General features: G+C 36.6%; 3 protein-coding genes across 3 annotated transcripts; 1 reads left to right on the forward strand and 2 right to left on the reverse strand.

Annotated features, from left to right (window-relative positions):
• Positions 1-7,985: 7,985 nt before the first annotated feature.
• Positions 7,986-9,092, reverse strand: LOC135671972 (chaperone protein dnaJ 49-like). The gene has a single exon (XM_065180428.1). The coding sequence runs from the start codon at positions 9,090-9,092 to the stop codon at positions 7,986-7,988; it is 1,107 nt and encodes a 368-aa protein (XP_065036500.1).
• A 3,885-nt stretch (positions 9,093-12,977) lies between these two features.
• LOC135640312 (GTP-binding nuclear protein Ran1B-like) lies at positions 12,978-17,101 on the reverse strand. Its single transcript, XM_065154624.1, has 8 exons — positions 16,963-17,101; positions 16,800-16,869; positions 16,148-16,204; positions 15,944-16,061; positions 14,405-14,494; positions 14,129-14,308; positions 13,966-14,043; positions 12,978-13,291 (listed from the first exon to the last, which is right to left on the reverse strand). Exons 1-8 carry the CDS (start codon positions 16,963-16,965, stop codon positions 13,222-13,224), a joined length of 666 nt encoding a protein of 221 aa, XP_065010696.1. The 5' UTR covers positions 16,966-17,101; the 3' UTR covers positions 12,978-13,221.
• A 778-nt stretch (positions 17,102-17,879) lies between these two features.
• On the forward strand, positions 17,880-23,121 carry LOC135640317 (uncharacterized). Its single transcript, XM_065154630.1, has 7 exons — positions 17,880-18,038; positions 18,140-18,305; positions 20,165-20,250; positions 21,064-21,210; positions 21,698-21,821; positions 22,392-22,678; positions 22,770-23,121. Exons 2-7 carry the CDS (start codon positions 18,140-18,142, stop codon positions 22,860-22,862), a joined length of 903 nt encoding a protein of 300 aa, XP_065010702.1. The 5' UTR covers positions 17,880-18,038; the 3' UTR covers positions 22,863-23,121.
• The last annotated feature ends 204 nt before the right edge of the window (positions 23,122-23,325 follow it).

Genomic DNA, 23,325 nt, shown 5'->3' on the forward strand with positions numbered 1-23,325 from the left:
ACGGATAGTAGGGCCATGGGCCTGCCAGCGCCATGGTACCGCAGAGGCGGGACTTCCGTGCAAGTCATTGATCCCTTGCTCTCATGGAGGGAGAGCGCTTGGTCGTGAAAGGGGTCGAGGAGGTGGAGCATGCAGAGGCAATCTCCAAGTACCGAGACAAGGCTGAAGGGCAGAGGCCAAGAAACTTCGTAAGACCGGTGTCAACAAGTTTCTCATCAAGATAGCCGTAAGTGAAGGACTTCGGGTCATGCAAGAGTGCACGACCAAGGAACGAAGCAGGCAGTACGCGGTGCTGTACCTTTGCTACTCAGTGGAGTAGGCGGCAGGGTTGATGGAGAAGACGGTACAATCCCAAAGGCGACCTCATCTATCAGAGAATTACTCCAAGTTGGGGTGAAAACTTCCCGCATTCCAGAAGTTCGATGGCATTGAGAAGGTGAATCACAGTAGCCAACTCAACGCAAGGAGTGCAAACACTTCAAGTGCTTCAGAAGTGTGAGCAAAGAGCAGGCGAAGTCTAGTAACCAGCTCGATGCAAGAAGTACAACCTCGAGGAGGCAGGCGAAGTCAAAGTAACCTTTGCCTTCTCAACTCTTAAGAGAATGGGCGAAACCGAGTACCCCAGTTCTCTTATCTATCCAGCAGAGGAGCTCTGCACAAGTTCAAAGACCCTTCGAAGATAATGGAAGACAATAGTTGTCAAATCCTCACCAACGGTGATCAGTGCTACTGAGAGTAGATCGTCCGCTTCATTTCCCAACGAAATGCCAATCGAAAACGGAAGTGATGCGAACCTACTTGGATGTGACAACTAACTGAAAGAAGAGTCAATGAACAGATTTTGTGGAGGAAGGACCCAAAACTTCAGAAGTTTGCGAGGCGATGCTCGTTAAAGCTCCAACAAGCATCCACCCAATTCAAGCAGCATGTGAAAATTTTGAGAGACTGGCGCAGAAAAGATGGTCTTTTCCTTCATTTGGTGGATCCGCAAGAATCGACAAGGATCAACACAACTCAGCCAACCCCACACCAGAGTCAGAGTCATTGGCGAGTTGAAGCAGCATGGCGGATCAAAGGTTCGACTACTCAGAAACAGCAGCGAAGAGCAGCTGGGAGCCAGGAGGCGCATTGCAGCTGGAGCAGAAGATTGAAGACTCAGCAAAGGCAAAGAGTTGCAATGTTCACAAAGGCTTCGACGAGGACGTCGAAGGGATAAGTGGGGGAGAATGTAACGGACAAACTTCTAAACAAGATGTTGGATGTAATGCTTATGTCTGTCCGTTGTCTTTAGGCACGTTTATACTTTGTACAGCAGGTAGAGGGGCGGCCGAAGGCTAAATAGTCCCATGTTAGTTGGGTTGGTGGCCTCTTTAGGCTTGTAAATAAAGGTTGTGTCATGTAGACACGTGCGAGAGCTTTTCGGTCTGTAATGGACCATTTTACCCTTTGTTGTGCAACTATTCAGAACTTGTAAAGTCTGTTTGTAATTTGCATTGTCTATGAAGTGTATTTCGGACATGTTTGCCTGTGGATCCCGATTGAGGCGTTCTCTTTAACCCGTTCTCTCTTTTGTTGGTCCTAAGGGACAATGGGAGGCTTCGGGGAGGCTGACCTTTGCGGACGGACGCGCGAGGGTACCGCACGCCTTAGGCAAAACCAGCTAAGGTCGTGACAATACGGCTTAAGTGTTGGTCCTCAAAATATGCAACATATATGGTTGGTTAACAAATAAGTATGAGTTTGAAGATATGAAGTATGACAATTGAACAGAGAAAGAACCTACAGTAACCACGTAAAAGATTGCAAAAGTTAATCAAGCTGTCCAACAAAATATGATTTATGTGTGAGAATCAAAACAACGAAAGAGACACAAAGACGTTACTACAAGAAAGGAAGATGTTGTAAGCTACTTTTAAGTATCAGAACAATGTAGATATTTTTTTTAAGAACAATGTAGATATCTAAATATTAACTGGCTACAAAGAAGCTAAAGCTGTTAGCGAGATAAAATTCTAGCCGAGAGAGTATAAACTTGCTTTAATGAAGAAAAATGGAAGAAAAAAAACTTCAAAAAGTTATTTTACAAAAATAATGCAGCTTATTTAATTTTTAAATTAGAAAATAAGGAGCGAAAGGGTTGAAATACCCTATAAAGAATGCAATTTTATGCAAGACAGCCACCTGATGGATCCTTATTGAACTATCAAAATTACACTGAAAAGTGTAAATTTGACTGATTAACTTGTTAACTAAATTCTCGGCAAACTGACAGATAGTAGAAATAAAGGAGATACTGAGTTGCATAAATATAAGGATTCGATCAAAATCACACTGCAAAGTCTGGGAAAGAGCAACTATACAAATATTAAAATATAAAATAAGAATTATTGAGAGCAACGTGATTTTGTGCGAGAAAGATCATTGGTTAAGGCTATTTACTCAAGTAACTGAGATGCTCAGAAAGAAAAAACAGAAATTTTGACATATTAATGTGGCTAAGAGAATTTTGGTGGGTGCAGTAAATTAGGGCTCTGAGTAAGATATGAATGATCCAACAAAAGGCTAATTATATATGTGTGATTGAGTCAAATTGACCCAAGATTATAGAAAAAAATCCTCAGTGCAGTTGTATCACTTTAGTTTGATTCTAAACTTGCATTAATGATTTAGTTCAAGTTCTTAAGGTCAGATCCTGGTTCTGACAACATTGCGTAAACCCCACAATAAGGGCAGCATGGTGCTAAATTTCACTCACTGACAATGTGTGGTTCCACAAGTCCATGTGCATTGGAGTGCTCATGCAAATTGCAAAATGGGAGAACCAATTTAATTAAATCTTTCATTCTTAGGAGCAAGCATCTATTTATAATATTCCTCTAAGTAAATTAATTGGCATTAAAGTTTCAATCACCAAATAGATTTTTGATGGTTGTAAATAGGCAAGTAGGCTAAGGTCGGAACACATGAAACAAAAGTAACTAATCTTTTGAAAAGGCATGAATTTTGAGATTACTCAACCATAATTTCCACTATGACCACTATATTAAAACAACATGTTAACAAGGATAAGAGAAAGCAACAGACCATAGGACAAGTTGAAACGAAGGCCTTAACATACAGAAACTTCTCAAAATCTACAAAGGACAGACACAGGATCGATATACAAAATGTTTTAGCAACAGAAAACCAAAACAAATAATAAACTAACCTACACAAGAAGCGAGCCTTACAAAACCAGTTATTAATCAAAATGGAAATGCATCAGGTGTGTTCACCAAAGTAGAAAAAATTAAAAGAATGAAATGGAGAGAAGTGTTTATCCACTGGAATGAATATACACATAAGCAACCAAAATTGAAGAAAAGTAGGTATTAGATTTAAGATATGAACATGAGATCTCAGTTGAAAGCCTCCCCATCGGTTTCACTGACCTCAAGATTGGGCTGGCACATAGATGGGATATCTAAACTATTAAATTCATTGAGCCTAATCACTGGTTAGGCCCAATCACTAGTTAACCTTCTAAGCAAATCAATTTTTTTGCTCACTTTCGATGTGAAACTAATTGGTGTGTTATAATCTCCCCCACTTGAGGGCTTGACATCCTCGTCAAATCCCAACATAAATTAGAATTTGACCCTAGCATGGCATGGGAAGCTTAGCCCAATGGTAGCTTCATGCCATAATGCCCTCTGGCCCCATCCATGAGTAGCCCTTTCATTCTTGAGCATCTCACCATATCTCAATACTAGGTCGGGATACCGATTGTGATTATCCGTTTGATGGGATGATTGACCTATTAACATTGTTGAGTCTAAACCACTAATTCAAGATACTTAAGTCTAAATTAGCAATGGAACACTCATCATACCTTTATAAGTAAATCTAAGTCTTTGTTCACTTCTAATGTGGGACGAATTGGGATGTTATAATGGAAATAACTCAATATGATAAACAAACTATTGGATCAAAAAAAGAAAACGACGGGTTATGATGTGAATGTCTAACAGAAAGTCCATTGATTTTGGTAGCTTCAAAGTAAAATGTCAAAAAATTTAGCTAAAAACTTTTAGTTCCACTATTAACTTCGTCGAGTCTGAACCACTAATCCAAAATGCTTAAGTCTAAGTTAGCAATAGAACACTCATCATATCTTTATAAGTAAATCTAAATCTTTCATCACTTCTGATGTGGGACTAATCAGGATATTATAATGGAATTAACTCAATGTGATCAAAAAATTATTGGACCAAAATAAGAAAACGACATGGGTTAGGATGTGAATGTCTAACAGAAAGTCCATTGATTTTGGTAACTCTAAAGTAAAATGTCAAAAATTTAGCAAAAACTTCAAGTTTCATCAGGATAGATGTTGTACTTTTTGGTTTTGGTCTATGATTGGACTCAAAACTTTTGTGACCAAGAGCCAACAAGAAAATAATTTCAGCTATCTTGTTGTACTAGCTCAATCAATTATATATGCCGAAACTAGATGCGTAGTCGGTCTCAATTAGGACCTGTAACTCACTGAAATTTAGACTCTTCAGATCATGAACATATTCAGAAGTAAATCATATTATTTTGGAAAAAACATCCAAGAATATTAACAGAATTTCTTAAAAGAAAGATCAATAATGCATTACAAGTTGACAACATAGCATGATAAATTTAATTATGCTTTACGTGACAAAGAAACAATGTGGGTTATCCAAGCACGCAATAATGGCAGTGAGATAAAAAGGCACCTAACACAAGGCTCTGACCATTGTGGCATCTCAGGACGGTCAGATATATGCAGATACCCACCTCTGGTGCACACACAGATACTCATATAATATAAGAACTTCTGAACAAAGGAAAAATCTACAATATGATATGTGACACAAGAAACTAAAAGAAATTCAAAAGAGAAATTCCTATGTGCTAGCAATAAAAATTCTGCCCATGATTGCATGATTTCCAAAAACATAACCTGCAACAGAATGGTTCAATCTTTGAGGCAATCATCAAACACAACATCAAGCTGATTTAATGATGCAAATATATTCTAAGCCTTAAAAAACCAGCAGGTAAATTTCCTACCCGATTCAGCTCTGTGCACAATAGGGACTATAGCTGACGCAAATCAACAGTCAGTGTGTTATTGTTGACTCAGTTAACAAAAAGTCAGTATATGACATTAATTTGAAAGTTTTGGGACTCGATGCAGCAGTGTTGTAGTTTATAATACACAAAAGAATTGTTGCTGAGCACTGGACTTCACCACACAGAACATGATCAGCACAAAGTTTAGCTTTGAATGCTGGCATTGGAATTCTCAAGTTGCTTGCATGGATGACTTAGAGGGAGATAGATGGAAGTTGTGCACTTAATCAGTCTTTTACAAGGCTATATTTAGAGCAATTTGATTTTGGTAGATGGCTTGTTCAAGTCTAATAATTGTTGGGAGATAGATGGAGGTTGTGCACTTAATCAGTGTTTTACAAGGCTATATTTAGAGCAATTTGATTTTGATAGATGGCTTGTTCAAGTCTAATAATAGTTGGGTTATGAAGGCCGTAACATGCCAGGCAGTTGACTTTGGTTGATCTGTGTTGGCAATGGAGCTCTAGTGTTTCGGGTGAGAAAAAGAGTGTCAGCCACATTAAAGAACCATACAAGTAAAGATGGATAGCTGAAGCAATTAGGCAATGAGAAAGAGTAAGAAAGAAAGCATAAAGAAAGTGGGGATAAAGAAACAGAACCACCGAAATGACATTAGAATAGATACTAAACAATCAACACACCTCCTGTATGTGAAGGAGAACCATGAAGCATATTCTCAAACATGGTAATGACCACTTCTTAACACTTCCACTTTCACAAATGTGTTCACAAAAGACTCACTTTTTGAATCCTCCAAATAACCATCTCATGTTAAACCAATAAGAAACAGACCAAATGTATCTCAAAGTCAACAATATCTCATAGAAATGAAACTAGCAACTAAAAGATCTACAAAATGGCCAAAATACATCCAAATTGATCCAAACAAGAAACAGCACTTCTGAAATCCTTAAATAACCTTGACAGAATCCAAAATATCCTGAATTTATCTTAAAGAAAATGAAAAATCCTCAATCTTAGACTTATCTAGATTATTATCATCCTTCTCAAAGCTCATTGAGATTTGACGACACCAATGAACATAGTATTGAGCTTCCTTTGGTCTCTATCAACCATCACCAGCTAAAACAACCAATTTTAATAAATGAAGGCTGATATAGAGCTAATAATCTCACAAAAGTTCCACCTAGAACTTTTCTGACGAGAATGAACAATAAGCCATCATCCACAAATCTATCTCTTACTAAGAACATCACGTGTCCTCTTGATAATCAACGCAATGCAATCATCCAGGATATCATCCATTTTCTTCCCCTTTACTTCCCCTTTACAGAAAAGAAAATATAGGTTGTAAAGCTGGGACTTTGTATAGAAATAGAATTTGGTTACTGGAACAAGATAAAATCATGGATTTTAGATCCAAATTTTGATCTGATCTAGGGAATGCAAATCCAGGAGGCAGTCATTTTGTTACTAAGTAGAATGTTTGCATGGTTAAACCCATAGAAGCAAGAATGATACATTGAGCTCAAAGTAGTTCATGTTTGATCCCAAGAAAATTCCATGATTGACTAAACAATAAATAAAAGATTCATCTTTAAAATGTTGCTTCAGCTTAATCAGTTCTACCAGTTATCATCATTCAATATTATCTGATTATTATTAAAATTAGTCATTAACACTTTAATTTTAAACCCCGTGCATCACATGGGTTTCCAAATTGTAGGTGAATGATTGTGTGACCCTAAAGGATTGAACCAAATGAAGGACCCATGTCCAATCAGCTGACAGAGAAGCATAATGAATCAATACAGACTCGCATACAATGACATATTACCAGAAAAAAGGAAATGGAGGAAAAAAGTAGCATCTTGTTTATTCCTCTTCATTTTACAAAAACCTGAAGGTCATGTTCAATGACTATGGTAATGCATGTGCTTCAAGCTACATACCTAGATTTGGGATCTTTCCACAGCATGCTGGTTTTTTTTCTTCTCTATTTATTTGGTTATTTGTTGGATTCATTTCACGTTTTAGCCTCTTCTGCAGCATGAGGTCATAAATCAAATAATCCATGATATTGCTTGATTACGATATTTTCTTTCCTTTCTCAATTATGACCTTTCTTTCTTTCATTTCTTTCCTTATTCAGCCAAATATTTCATTGAACTATTCATCCAATTTTCTCTGTCTTCTGTTTATGACTCCTAAATTCTTCCAATAGTTTGGTTAAAGAACAACAACAGCAACAATAACAAGATGTAAAGTTCCAATTATCAAGGGTCAACTAAATGAATTGTTTTCTACAATCAAACCTTCTATAAAGCAGAATCCCTATTAAACCAAGAGCAACAGAATCTCTTCTACCATAGTAACTATTCTTAGATCTCCCTCTACCTATCCAAAGCATCTATAGGTCGTTCTTAAACATATTTATATCATCGTAAACAATCTTCCAGATTATTTAGGAATGTAACATCTGAAAAAATCATAAAAGCAAGGTCACTAGTTCTCTATAGTTTCTACCCATTACCCAAGAAACAAAATAAGAAGACATCTAAAAGAAAAAGTTTCTACTGACAAACAGACATCTGATACAAGCCCAACATGAATAGATACAGTAGGCATGAACAATCAGTTGACAACAGAAAATCATCTTTGTTGTGCTCTTGTCCTACCTGGACTTTGTGTTACATATATGTGACCACCTAAAACTAGATTCATCATAGACAAGCAAAAATATCACATAAAAAATTCGAATATTAATTTTGAGTAGAAAATATAACATGCTCAAATGTTCTACTGTTGCAAAACTAGTTGCATTGTAAAACTAAGAAGAAGGTAACATGTAATAGCAAACCCACCTTGAGTTGATGGCATCAAGCTGCTGCCTCAAACTTCTGAAGCCTATCGCAATGTGGTGTTTGGTATGACAGTCCCCAGTGTCGTCTCTGCAACTCAACCCGGCAATTCTGTTCAAGGATCCCAACATAGTCACTCTCCACATGTTCCTCCAAAGCAATGCGTTTTGGGCTCTCATAAGGATATTCCTCCTCAAATTTCACTGACTTAACAAAGTATGCCACACCCCTTGATGTTTCTAGCTTGTGCTCATAAGGATAGGATCGGAACAGCATATATATTGGTTCAGAAGATGGAAGGAAGTTCAGCAAGAACAGGATAATGATAGGCAAGATCTGTATGAGCATCCGGAGATTATGATTGACAGAACCATGCATCTCATGAGCACTCACCCCACCCGTGCCACCAGTTCTAAAGCGGAAAGTGCGAAAATGAGTGGCAACCGGAGGCCCTCCACCAAAAAAGAAGTTCCTGAAGATCTCATCAGCATCAAAGTCCTCGTCATAAAAGCCATTGAAACCATGATTGCCACGCTGTGCCACCGGCCGATCAGGCTCATCTGAACCGAGAAGATCATACCTTTTCCTGCTCTCATTGTCGCTCAAGCACTGGAAGGCCTTAGATACAGCCTTAAAGGCTTCATCAGCACCAGGCGCCTTGTTCTTGTCAGGATGCACCTTCAAAGAGAGCTTCCGGTAGGCCTTCCTAACTTCCTCCACAGTGCATCCTTTTTCAACCCCCAAGATCTGATAGTAATCATTCAGCTTCTTAATCTGACTGATGACGGTCACCTGCTCGTCAGTGTAGTCCCTCGAAGACCCAGGACCATCCGAGGAAATCCTAACCTTGGAAGCAGAAGAGACGGATGCAGCGGCAGCACGGGAAGAAGTACCGCTCGATGGCTCGTCAGGCTGGGAAGCGTTCGACGACGCAGCGGAATCAGCGGGACCGCCGGATTTGCCATCAGAGTCAGCAGCGGCGGAGAGGAGGCCGTCGATCGGCAAAGTGGGATCTAGACGGCGAGCCTTGGAGAGGAATTTGACGGCGCGAGTCCGATCACCGGACTGCAATGCGTCCTTACCGATCCGGAGGCACTTCAAAGCATCATCTTTGTTCCCCTCCATCGCCGTATCCGACTCGATCAAAGAGATATATCCCAAACGGATCGAGAGATCCCAAGGACCTAAGGACGAGAAAGACTAAAACCATCAGTCAAAGCTGGGATGCAAATTCCCAAACGATCGGTCTGTCGATGAAGAAAACAATAGATCTACCATAAATCGTTAGGGATCGAGATGACCTTCCGCTCCCGGGAACGGGAGGGCACGTCGCGAAGACGTGCGCCGAGGGTTTGCTCGAGCGGCGGCGATCACCACGAAGAAAGCCGATAGTGTTTGGGAGAAAGGGAGAGGGGAGGGAGGACGAAGAGGGAGAGGATTTCGGTCTCTCCCCGCACCGAGGAAACGAAGTTTTGACCCAATCCCTGAAGTAGAAATAGCAGTAAATATAATTATAATAATATTAGGGCAAACCTTTTTTAAAAAAAAAAAACTCCGTATTTTTTTTATTTTTTTTCCTCTCATTTTTTTTCATTTATTCGTGAATAGTATTTTATTTTCTAGAATATTTTCTAATTATCTTTGTACGATAAACTCAATTAAATGGAACAAAGAATAAAATCGATTGTAGTTAAAACTTATGCACTTATCGATCACCTTCTTGATCAAAAGCAACATCTTATTCTCATTCGTGTCAAGGGTTTTCATTTAAAGCCTTAGTTCAATATCAATCGTTTTCGTTCAGCTTCAATATTAGTATCTTACTTTCAATAATCTTATATCAGTTTTATTATCATGATCCGAAGTTTGAAAACCCTAATATATTCTCTTTCCACATAACTCCCCACTCGATATAACAACGAGTTGTATGATCTCAAGTTCTTTCTTGTTGTATGATATGATGTTAATCTAAGTCACATTTGATACTTTTGTAAATTATTATTAGGTTGAAATAATGAATTTGTCTACTCTATATATTTTATGCTTAAATAGTTAAAGATATTACTTGCTTTTAGGGCTACTCCAATATGCAGTATGCCACAGCTATATATGAAAATAGCCCTAAACTTTGTTTAAAATTTATTTTTAAATTTGATAAAAATAGTTGTCTCATTAAGCTGGGTAATCTTTTTTTTTTTTTTGGTCCTATTAAAAAATAATGCTACTTAGCTTAATGGCTCAAAAAATTTTGTAAAACTATAAAGGATACATTGTAAATGAATTGATAAGCACCCAATGATTACTTTTTTATAAATTTTTTGTACTTAAATCATCTTTTTTAATGGGCTGATTTTTTTTTTCTATTTTCTCTAATTTTCACCTTTTTGGGTTTGAATGTATCTCCCATCTGACCACAAATTCAGTTGTATATTATCAAAGAAGGCATTTATTTTTTTTTTTTAAGAAAATAAAAAAACTTTCCACTATTTTTTAAGTCATATTCAAAAACAATATAACTCAGTTGGCACTCTGCTTAAAAACTTTACAAACCATACTTACCCCCATTAAAATAAATTGAGAAGCATCCATTAACCATTTTTTTCTAATTTTGAAGTTTTAAATGGCCTTTTCTTTCAATATTTAAGGTCCTTAATAGATTGTAATTTTTCATTATTGGGTACATTAGGTTGAATCCATCTCCCATTTATCCACACATTCCATCTATGAAAGTTTTTAAGAAAGTTACATATTTTCTTAACTAAGTTATACTGTTTTTGGGACTTATTAAAAAACAATTATAACTCAGTTAACAAACACTACCTTAAAACCTTTTTAAACTTTCCTGGCCCTTACAAATAAATTAAAAAGCAGATCACCTTTTTTATCTTTGGGATTTTAAATGGCCTTTTTTTTAATTAATAGTTCTATTTAAGTATTTTTTTAATCAATTAATGATGGATTTTCTTGTTTATGAGATGCACATTTGTGTTCATCCTTATTGGATTATCATGTCTAATCTTTATTAGTTTATACATAAAAAAATCATCTCATCGAATACTTACTATACTTATAGAAAGGCCAAACGATAATCTTTCTATAAAAAATAGGTAATTTTTTGATATATTTTTATATAATTATGTCAATTTAATTTTATTTGTATTAATTTATTAATTTCATCCTTGTAGTTTCATATGTTTCATATATTTTGATAATGAAAAGAAGAATCAAATATTATCAAACTGAATGGTTATGAATGTCAACGGGGGTGGGGAATGCTTCCCCGTCCCCATTCCCATCCCAATCTCATCCCCATCCATCATCCTTGCCCCATTTAGATGGGACAAGGGTGGGGATGAGGAATCCTCGTTGGGAGTGGCAAACCTATGTGTTCTCTATATCATTTTAATTAATTCATTCAATCTTTAAAAAAAATTATTATCAAGTCTTATTAACAATACTAAAATTTACATATAACAAAAGATAAACATATTAAAATATAAATAGAATTAAAATTATTATAACTCATGGAAGAGGTAGGGAGAAGATGAAGAAGAATCGGAGAAAGAGATGGGGTGGGAGAGTTACCGAGAAGAATATGGAGGAATCATCATGCTCCTTCGCTATTTTGCCATCGATCATTACAGGAATTGTCATTTGCCAAATGAAGAGAGGAGGAGGACCAATAAAAATAAACTCAAACAATCATCATTAAAGTGCCTGCAATTATGGATTGAGTAACAATGTATAGGGCCATGAGGAGCAATTGTTATTGTTGAATGAGGAAATATTTTATTTGATTCAATTAAACCAAATAGTTTATAAGTACTTTTATCCTAAAACTATTTTTATAGTTATATATGACAGTTTTCACTATACAATGAAAATTTACCAGATTGATAATTATATTTAAATTGTTGGCATCTTAAATTTTTTTTTTTGTCACTGTGTATTGATTCAATCCTTGCTTTTTATTTATTTCAGCCCTTTATAAATATTAAATTAGGTTCTTTTTTTATTTAGGTAAATTCACCACAATTTTGATCCAAAAACCACTTGAATATATTTATAGAATGTTTTTTAAGATTTTAAAGTACCAATTTTTATTTTAAGATTTGAGTTACACTGTTTTTGAATGGGATTACATGGGGCTCTATTAAACAAAAAAAAGTATAACTCCATTAAAAAAAAGCATAATTTTATCTATCTTTATCCAAAAAAAAGGAAAATAAGGGTGCTCAGCGAGAAAGAAAATAAAGTTTAGGAACTTTTCTAGAGAATTTACCCTATATTCAAAGTCACTAAGAAAATTATCATAAATATTCTTTATGATAATAAAAAAACAATACAATAATCAAATTTCTTTGAGTTGAAATATTTAACAATATATGAAATGGACGAAAAACTATCGGAAGTGCCAAAGATTTGGTCATCAAGACGACCTCAGCCGAATAGGTGTGCGACAAGAATGTGGAACTCCTGTTGTGGAGTTGTCCACTAAAGTTTTGAGGTGAGAAAACCACACAACTTTATCGGAACGTATTAATTCAACGAGGTCTCTGAGACATTCAAATCGATCCAACATCGGTAAATACTTAACCAAGTGATTGATTACAACTCGAATCATCACCAAGAGCCTCTATTAATAGTGACTCTTCTAACATATGATCAAGAAGTATATTCTTTAAATTAAGTCTGACTTGAGACAAATATCATTGACGATATATAAGGCTATCAATGTAGACACCTTATGAATTATTATATAAATTCAAAATCTCCTTCATATAAGAAACTACGAAAAGACCTCTTCAAAAAATAAAAATAAAAAAAAATCAAGTTTTTCTGTACCACTAAAGCTCATAGTTTTAGAAACCAGGCAGCTTTCAATACAACCACCACCAACAGATTTATCGTCAGAAAACTATTTTATCCCTATTAGACATCATGGGAAAGAGAAGTGATAAGCAATAGCATCATGGGGTTATTAAAGAAACTTGATTCAGATGGCACACGTATTCCAAACGAAAGCAAAGGAAACAGGTTGCTCGCAGCAACACAGAACAACACCATCACCACCGCCCCAAAAAAACCCAATGCAGATCCAGCCTTACAGAACAACTCCCGATATTTTCTTATCAACATCAACAGAGAAAAATGATGCAACTAACCCGCTAAGTAGATAAAAGCATCAATTCCAGCGCAAGACCCATCGACAGATTCCATTAGCTGCACTGCACATAGACTTGAGTAGAAAGTTCTAATCAAATACATCATCGTCATCGTCAGGAAGAGGTTGGGCAGCAGCTGCAGCCAGTTCAGCTTCATGCCTGAAAACCCAAAGATAGGCAGGCAGGCACAATTAGATCAACTATATGTAATGTTATTCATTTAAAATTAATCTCTCATGGATACAGTGAGATTTTTGAATTTGCAATGAACATAAAACACAACAAATTGGCTTTAAAAAATAATTCAGGATGACATTTTTCTCACTATAGCTCCCAACAACTATTTGTCATATAAAGAACTAACAAGACCAACAAATGGGCACAAAAGGGGACACAGACAGCTCGTTCATCATATACAACAATAAGGTTCTTCTTATTATATATATAAAACACAAGAATAAACAACGAATTAAAAGTTTTTAGGCAATTCGAACATGAAATTTTAATTCATGATAACCAGTAAAAGGTCTAAAAGAGCCCTCTAATGCATCTCTTTATCAATCAAAAGTTCAACATTAATTGGGATGGTCATTTCGACAAGTACCTATCAAATATATCCCAGATATTCAAAACAAAAATATATCCAGTTTTTTATTAACTTTTCAAAAACAAAGAGTGAATGATAACCCAGAAGGTAACAAAATCTGAGAAGCATCTAATATAAATATTGAAAGGGCTTTGACATCATAAATTGTGAACAAAGAGCTTTTGAAACCATATGGTGGAAAATGATACATGTTTCAAATTAGTGAACAGGGCTTAAAATCACTTACTGTTGCTGTGCAGCCAGGTCAATCTGGACTTCAGGAGGTGCAAGAGCCGGTGATTCAACAAAGTGAAGATTTGGGTCCCTGACATGAAAATTGTCAACAATTTGATGTCATTCAGATAATTCCTATATGATTCTACCACCAAAATGACACTTATTTTCCTTACCCTGCAAGTTTTCTAGCGAGGTAAAGGAAAGGCTTCTCAAAGTTGTAATTGCTCTTTGCAGAAATCTCATAGTATTGGAGGTTCTTCTTCCTGTGGAATGTAACTTGCTTAGCTTTGACCTGCCTGTTCTTCACATCGACCTTGTTACCACAAAGGACGATCGGAATATTCTCACAAACCCTGGTTTCAATACAAAAAGGATAATTAGACTTTTTTTTTATGTCCACGAGGAGGACAACTTGTACAAATTATGTTACAAGCAGCTTGTCAAATAACCTGCAAAGATCCCGGTGCCATGTTGGAACATTTTTGTAAGTCAACCTGGCAGTGACATCGAACATGATAATCGCACATTGACCATGTATACTGTGAACAAAAGATAGCAAGTTAATAACAATAGATATCTTTGCATGAATATTAACTGTAATAGATCACCAATGTGACTCATCACGTTGGTGGCTACACAAAGAAAAACTGTGTATCCCCCAGAAACAAGAATGAAGATAAGATCTTTAGTTGAAAAGGTTCAAGTAGCAATGTTGCTACAACACAGGAACCAGAGAAAATAATTTGAACAAGGACATCATCTTTCCTAATCCAACAATTTCTCATAACCATAATTCACCAGTCAAACTCATTAATGTATTTGCCACAATAAACAATCTGCACCATCTGATTGGTCACACTCTAGGCTGTATTAGAACATGATTCATCCCATCTGTTCTACCCATGATTGTAAAAATAATGATCAATTATTAAGATGATCAGAACAGTGAAGTGATCAAAATGCTTCTACTAATCTGACAACATGCAAATAAATAAACAATAAACAAGACCATGTGCAGCCTTTAGACAAGAATATAAAGGTTCAGCATAGGCACTATGAATATGACAAACATTTTGAGGTCTGAGCATCAAAAGAAGAAAGAACCTAAAGACTTCTGTCAGATATGTAAACAAAATTTTGTTTCATTTGAGAAATCAATTGAACAAATATCTTCTCAAAAATAAAAAAGTCAGTTTCTTTTTGTAAAATTGCTTAATTACAAGAGTACCATTTAAATAGTTGCAACCTTAGTTAGCCTTCCAGCCACGAAAAGATATTCCTCTCATTCCTGACCTCTTTTATGCACCTAGTCACAGTCAAAGCAACTTATATAACTACTTATTCTCTATTGTCTTGTGGCACATTTTCACTTATCTTCAATATTCTAAAACAATGCATTGACTCCACTATCTCACAAGTAGTCAAGAAAGAAGTTATCAACTGTCAAAAAGAAATATGAAGTGTCTCAAAACAAGCTTTATAACTATCTAATACAAATAACTGAACTTTCAAATAATCATAAGGCATACATTGCATCAACAACAGAATAATTTTAAAAATTCAACAACTAACCAGAAAAGTTGGGTTCAGCTTATGAACCTGAATTGTGAACATGCAACAACAATGTACTTGCTATGTCTAATGCCAAAGAAGTCGAGCACTAGATAAGTAACAGAGCCATTTGTAATAAATTAAGCTTCTATAAAACAATTTCTAACTGCCTAATGAACCTGAATTGCGTACATGATATGACAATATACACATAATGCCTAATGCAAGAGTCTATAACAATTACTGAATTTAACATCTTATGTTGTAATCCAGCATCCCATGTAAGCTTAGAGAAAATAAACCATGAGACCCCAGTGTTTTGTCCATACTCTAAAAAGTACCAGAACACCAATTAACAGCTGTATTACAGCAAGTCAAACAATAAATCCATGCCTAAAACACTGTGATCAAAATAGAAAGAAAGGACAAAAAGGTACTAGTATCCATCCCGAAGACCACCAAATTTCTCTTGACCAGCCGTATCCCAGCAATAGAACCGGATCTTCCCACAGTTTGTGAAGAAATCCAAAGGATGGACCTCAACACCAATAGTAGCTGAAAAATAAAATCCATGATATTTCAATACATATTGAGCAAATGGAAAGTAAAACACATGTATGAAACTTGACATTGACACTTACGCTCATACTTCTTCTCGAATTCACCAGTAAGGTGCCTCTTCACAAACGTAGTTTTTCCTATACCATAAGTACAAAAGCAGATGAGTAAGTGGCTATGAATGCATGAAAGAACTATATTCTTGCTTTTCGTTTCTTTTCTCATAAGAATAAGAAAGATGCAAAATTTAAGAGCCCCGTTGGACCGCAACAAAAATAAATAAATAAAAAAGGTCTCAGTAGTTTAGGGAAAATGAAGGTTCTGATCAAGAAACGGACTCATATTGAGGAACGGAGCTACCAAGGCCAGTGTATTTTCCTGGACAACGATACCAACCACGATTGCTATCGATGAAGGCCGAAACACGATACATGGGATGACAGAACCACCAATAAGCAAACTGTCGGGTGAAGTGACAGCATGAACCAGAAATGATATCGACACAGAAGACACCAATGGAGAAAAGTAAGATTCAGTAGCAATCATCAAATGCAATACAGAAATCTGGATCCTCCAGAAGATTATGATCGCAGTAGCATTCTATCGGAAACCCCAAAAACATCAGGAATTCGTGTGCGAGAACGATCAAACAAGATCTCCACTAAGAAAGATCCCGATCGAATCAACACGACCATCATCCCGAGACTAAAAAAATGATATAGATATGGATCTTACCAGTCCCTCCATCGCCGACGAGAACGAGCTTGAAGCTCGGGTAATCGACGGTTTGCTGATTCGGCAACGCCTGCAGACAGTATCAGATGAGATCATATAAAAGGAAAAAAAAAACCCTGAATCGCTTCCGCAATGGGAAGATGAAGCAGATCAGATACCATACCATCCGATCACTTCCGCAAGGGGGAGAGAGGAGAGGAGCGATCGCAGGCGGAAGAGAAGGGAGAGAGCGGGGCGTATATATGGCGATCGAAAGGGAACCCTAAAATGTACAGTCTCTCTCTCTCTCTCTCTCTTTTCTCGCACTCTGTTCCCGCACGCTCCTCAGCTTCATTTGAACGCGACTCTCCCAGCCGTTGGATCTCTTGATCATCGCTCATCGCCGTGATATACAAATATCCGAGCTCGGTGACATGCGTTGATCGCGCTCTCCGCGAAATTTCCACATTGGTGCATATATATCCTAAAAAGATTTAAAGATAACATACGTGTCATCTAAATTTCTGGTATAAAATATACCTTATAATTATTAAAATCTTGGAAAAGAATCCAAATTAACTACTTTTAATTATACTTTAAAATAAAAAAAATACTTTTAACTATATTATTTTACTTTATTTATATTTAATATGAATAAAAATATAAAAATCTATTATTCTCTTAATAATTTGGTATAAGGATAAAATTTTAAATTAATATGAGAATATTTGTCTTTGTTTGGATCTCATTAAGTGGTTTTCATGCCATAAAAAATGACAAAAAAACAATCAATAGACATGTCATCACGTTAGCAAAATTAAAATAATAAATATTTTATATTATATGAAATATTTTTTTATTTGTAAACGAAGGATCAACAACTATAAAGAGAGAATTCGAATATGATTTTTTAAATGTTTCTTTTAATATTCTTTTTACCCCTTCAATATTTATCTCGACATAATGACTTCAAAATTTGGAGGTTTAAATACGTACGTAATCAATGAGGCGTTACAGATGAATACGTGAGACACGTTAACGACGCGCGGCCATGCCGAAGTCATCCCGTGGGCCGTGCGACTGCAACTCGATCCGAAGGAAGGCACGTGACTGACACGTGCGTTGAATGACCTTTTTCCTGAGGACGACTTGGAACCCGTCGACCTCGCCCGGTGATTTCTTCATATCATCCTACGGCCGATTCCAAGGTCGCTTGAGGTTCTGCACCTGTTGCTCGTCGGTTTGTTGCTCCTCCCGGAGGTGCGATGACCCGGAAGACCCTCGCTTTACGGAATTTATGGTGATTTTTAGTGCAATTTGATGATGATACTTGCTATTTCTTTTTTCGGGCTGAGTTGCAGATGGATCTGGACGAAGAGAAGAACCCGAACGATTCCGATCCCCTTATCTGGAGACAGACCGAATCTTCTCCGTCGCCGGATGGTTTGGACGAGATCAAGGACGACGAGGCGGATGCTAATTCATCTGCGTGCTGCCGCATCTGCCTTGAGAGCGATACCTTCACAGGTGATCTCATCTTAGCGATTGAACTTTTCTTGCCGTTTTGTTTGCGGAGCTTTCTCGTCAATCTTTCCTTTCTTGTAAATTCATGCTACATTTAGTGTGATATTGTTCTGTTATCGAGAGATGCATCTACAAGCTTTCAAACTAATTATGGTTAGTCCATGGAGATAAACAAAATCCTCAGGGTTTTCCAAATGTAAATTAAGGCCATCAAGTGAATTATACCTTTCATCTCTTTTCCTTTTCATGGAATTTCATGTTAAAAAATGTTACCATTCATATGACTCATCACAGTATAACTACTGTGGTAACCTAACTATAGGAGTTCCAAACAAGAATGGAACCCATGCTCAGCTAAGAGTAACATAGCACAACTGAGTTATTCTTAAAGATTCTCCATGCTATCATTCGATGCGATATAAGAAATTAAATGCTGAGAGAGCAGAAATGGTTTATTGTACGTTAAATTCATGCTCGGATGTCATGTTAATGTTGGGCCTTTTTAATTTCTTCATGGTACCTATAACCTAATAATTTAATTGTGAAAAACACTCTATCCAATGACCTATCTGATCATTTGGATCCACAAGTTATACTTTTTAACCTGCCCCATATTTGTGGGCTCAGTTTTACAGAAAAATTGACATGGAGAATTTTTATGATGGACTCACGAACAGGCCGAGACCTTGATACTGCTGTCAAGTTCTAAAAATAGCCTCTGTTTGCAGCTGAGATGACTATCAGTAGGATTATATTAATCATGTTACATGAGTTTATAATAACTTCTAAGAAATGCAGTTGTTAGTGGGATTGATTTTATGTTCTTGATTATGACTCAATGGAGAGAAGGCTGTCTGCTGGCCTTAGATAGCAACTACATGGTGCTGTTACCTGGTGTAAGTTTTATCTGAATTAGACTTGTGATTGTGAGTTAGATGAAAATATATGACGGGCTTGGCTAACAACTATGTGTTTCCACACATAGTTGCCAATGAATGGGTGACATCGCAAAAAGCAGGGCAATCAGCCACAGTGGACAAAAATTGGGAACCCTGGGACTGATCAAAATTTGCCTGTGAATGGGTAACAAAATTACTGGCCCTAGAAAAAAAGAAAAAAAACTGGCCCTAGGAATGTGACTAATGTTCACGACTCTGAGCTTTAGAATAAGAGGAAATATGTCCTGAAAAAGGGTCCTAAAAAACCAGGGATCAGGTGAGATTCCCTTGACAAAATTTACAATTTCCTGTAAATTTACAATTTACACAATGGCTAACAGCTATGTTTTGTTGCTACCTTTGTAGGTATTATCTGACTTAGACTTGTGATTGTAACTAAATGCGAAGACGAAATGAGATTATGATGATGATTAGATTATGATTGTAACTAACAGCTAAGTTGTAGTACTTTCAGAAGTTTGTTAGATTATGATGATGATTAGATTGTCAAACAGACAGAATCAAGGACATTTGTAATTGGGAGATTGCCACTCTAACTAGCAACGAATAGTATGTTAGAAATATAACTTAATGTGCTGACATCCTGTCCGTTATCTTGTAAATTCAAACCTAAGGCTTCGTCTGTTGACTCAAACCTAAGTCTTCATTAAGTTTATGTACACATTTTAATAACATAAGTATGTTTTATAATTATAAATGAACCTAAATAAGCTCAAACCTAAAAGTTTGTGCATATAGCATATTCTGGGCTGTTATTTGGTTTTGTGATAAGCATGTGCCATTTTTTCCATAAGCATGTTTCATCTGCTTGTTAAATGATTGCCCTGCTGGTTGACAGACCTTTGTAAATTGGAAATTTGTATTCATCAGCAAAGGATTACCTTTATTGTTGTTTTATTGTAGGTGATGAGTTGATATCTCCATGCATGTGCAAAGGCACTCAGCAGTTTGTCCACCGGTCATGTCTTGATCATTGGCGTTCAGTGAAGGCAAACTTTATTCCTTATGCTATTATCACATTTAATAATTTTGTTTATCTACAAATGCAAATTGTCAATGGCATGCCATATCATTTTTATACTTGGTTGTTATTTAAAAACAACAGGCAAATAAATGTGACATAACACCAGATTAGCTACTGTAAGTATTGAGATAGCTTAAACAAACTTGGTTAAATTGTTTTTGTGGGTTTCAGTTTAGTGAAACAGATTGCGGCAGCCCATTAGCTGAACCAAAGGTCTGGTACATTGTGAGTCTTGCCAAGTTTCACTTGGCATATGCTTGGCATATGGAAAGCAAACACGAAAAGTATATCAGCAAATTATTTAAGGAATATGTTCACGGGAAGAATTCTGATATTTAGATGTAGCAACTGAAAATTATACAATCAATCTGGTTGTTGAAAATTTTCAAAGCATCGTGACTATGGGTAAATATATTTGATGATAACAAAACTACCAGCAGCATAGCAGTTTCTCGGAGAAGTTTGAGTTCTGAATGCATGTACTGTCTGTTCATAGGGACAAGGTTATTTGAAGTTGGTTTTATTTGCATTCAAGAACTGAGATAGTCCAGTCCTATTATGATTTTGAAGCCTTAGAAGTCGAATTAAGTTTTTTATTTTTTTGAGATTTATTTTTATCATTATCATCCTGGAGAATCATACAAATTCCTTATAGTTTGCAGTCACTCTATATTACTCATTCGCAGATTAATCTTGCCATATAGAGAAAGAAACATTAAACTATTTTCTTTTTCAATTTAGAGGATACGTTGTTGATTTTTTTATTTGTTGTTTACAGGAAGGATTTGCCTTTTCACACTGCACAACATGTAAGGCTCTGTTCCATCTGCGAGTGGAATTTCTTGAGGACTATTCATGGCGCAAAATAAAGTTCCGGATTTTCGTAGCTAGAGATGTTCTCCTTGTCTTCCTTGCTGTACAAACTGTAAGGGAAAATTTTTTATGCATATATGTCATCCCTGTTGGACTCAAGAATTCACGTTTCTATTTTTGCTTTCCTTTAAATGGCTGAAAATTTTGACTAAACCTTCTTTTATAATATGCTTCAGATCCATTTTGTCCTTTTTGTCCTTCATAGAAGTTTTGGCATGCCATATCTTATGCTATATTTTTCTTCAATAAATATGGGAACAGATTACAGTTATGTAATGGTTGTTTCTTGGGTTTTTGATAGTTAATAAATTTAGGTTTTTGTTGATATGTTTCACCTTAATCCTAGAGGATTGCATGTAAAACTTTATCACTCATCTAACATGATATAGTGACATTCAAGGAGTATGGACTTTGGTGCTTTAATCATCTCTCGGTCATGGATAGCTAAATGACTGCTCTGTGTGAGTCTTGGTCTAGGTATCTATTGATCAGTTTTCTAGGGTGACAATCCTGTGATTAATCCTCTTGTCAATCTACAGGTCATTGCTACTATTGGTGGTTTTTCCTATTTCCTAGACAAAAATGGGAGCTTCAGGAATTCCTTCAGCGATGGTTGGGACCGCATACTGTCGAAGCATCCAATACCCTTCTATTACTGCATAGGTGATTTTAACATGGTTTGGTCTTAGCAATTAGCAGTTCCTGCAAGATATGTTTTGGAATGTTAGGCAGTATGAAATTGTTCTTGTTCATGAAGGGTTTGCACTTAGATCTTTAAAGTTGAAATTGTGTGATAGATTTAAAAGCTTTTGATCTGACCTTGGTATCATGCCCCTGATCATGTGGGGGCTGCTTTAAGTTGCAACAAATGGATCTTCCGTCTTGCAAGGGGCAAATTTAGAGATATCATGGGAAGGTACTTTGCATTTTGGAACACTTGGAGTGTCAGGTTGTAGCCAAAGTCTCTCATTTATAGTGTAGACAGATAGCCGCATAACGTATTCTCAAGTATTTGATCTTTGATGTATCTAGTTATACCTTTCTGATCATTCTGTTAAAAAATGGTTTGCCGCCCAAGTGTGCTGAATTGATTTCAACTATTTTGTAGAGTGTCCTGTCCATTGACAGATAGTAGGATGCATCCCTGAGATGCTGTTACTAATGCTTATTTCGCAAATGTTTATTTTTTTATACATCATGTTAATTTTAATGACATGCTTTTGGATCTTGCAGGTGTCTTGGCATTCTTTGTGCTTCTTGGGTTTTTTGGGCTTATACTGCACTGCTCATCCTTCAACAGCAATGGTCCCTGCATGACTGGTTGTCGAAACTGCTGCTATGGCTGGGGAATACTGGATTGCTTCCCTGCTTCCATGGAGGCTTGCTTTGCATTGGTGGTCATCTTTGTCATTGTATTTGCTATCCTAGGCATCGCCTACGGCTTCCTGGCAGCTACCATGGCCATCCAAAGGATTTGGCAGAGGCATTATCACATCCTCACGAAGAGGGAGCTCACCAAGGCAAGAATACTGCTCTGCTGTTAATTTTGATGGTGTAATAATCAATTCGGTGTTTCATTTCTTTATTTGAATCCATCGCATCCTGATCCAGGAATATGTGGTAGAGGACCTTCACGGGTGTTATGCGCCACCGAAAATGGATCCCGAGCATGAAGAACGGTTGAGAGTGCTAAAGCTCCTGTAGGTAGCACCATTACTGTGATTCCATTTGTGCTCCAATAAGAAGAACAAGGGTGTGAAATGTGCTGTTAACACTGGAAAACTTCTCTCTCTCTCTCTCTCTATCTTCAACTTTTATGGGCGTGCATGTGGTGTACATGATGATGTTTGGTTGTGCGCATATCCGAGTGTAGTTTTCCTTATATTGCACACATGTATATCTGAACTTGTGACAGGATGGTACGAACGAATTGGTCATGTGACTCACGGTTTTTAGTGGTTTATGGTCTCTGTCTTCGAGCCATAATGGAAGCTCTGCATTCTCCTGGCGTTTGGATCCATCACCCCCTAGTTTACTAAGTGATCATATTTTCACCGTGTCTCATCTTCTGATTCAGATTCTTAATAATCTTTTTGTTTAATAATTTTATTTTATTTATTTGAAGGAAACTTGAGTTTTTTTATGGGGGATCGTTGAAACTTAAAAA

This window comes from Musa acuminata, chromosome BXJ1-4, assembly GCF_036884655.1.
Source record: "Musa acuminata AAA Group cultivar baxijiao chromosome BXJ1-4, Cavendish_Baxijiao_AAA, whole genome shotgun sequence".
Taxonomy (NCBI): Eukaryota; Viridiplantae; Streptophyta; class Magnoliopsida; order Zingiberales; family Musaceae; genus Musa; species Musa acuminata.

What these genes read in the sequence shown, in the direction of transcription:
- LOC135671972 (XM_065180428.1), bottom strand. Translation starts at nt 9,092, where the DNA reads ATGGAGGGGAACAAAGATGATGCTTTGAAGTGCCTCCGGATCGGTAAG.
- LOC135640312 (XM_065154624.1), bottom strand. An exon ending in GGTCTTCGGGATGGATACTA is followed by an intron (nt 14,495 to 15,943) that starts GTACCTTTTTGT and finishes TTTTGTTCACAG; the next exon opens with TATACATGGTCAATGTGCGA. An exon ending in CTCGCTAGAAAACTTGCAGG is followed by an intron (nt 14,044 to 14,128) that starts GTAAGGAAAATA and finishes TTTTCATGTCAG; the next exon opens with GGACCCAAATCTTCACTTTG.
- LOC135640317 (XM_065154630.1), top strand. Translation starts at nt 18,140, where the DNA reads ATGGATCTGGACGAAGAGAAGAACCCGAACGATTCCGATCCCCTTATC. An exon ending in TGAGAGCGATACCTTCACAG is followed by an intron (nt 18,306 to 20,164) that starts GTGATCTCATCT and finishes GTTTTATTGTAG; the next exon opens with GTGATGAGTTGATATCTCCA. An exon ending in ACCCTTCTATTACTGCATAG is followed by an intron (nt 21,822 to 22,391) that starts GTGATTTTAACA and finishes TGGATCTTGCAG; the next exon opens with GTGTCTTGGCATTCTTTGTG.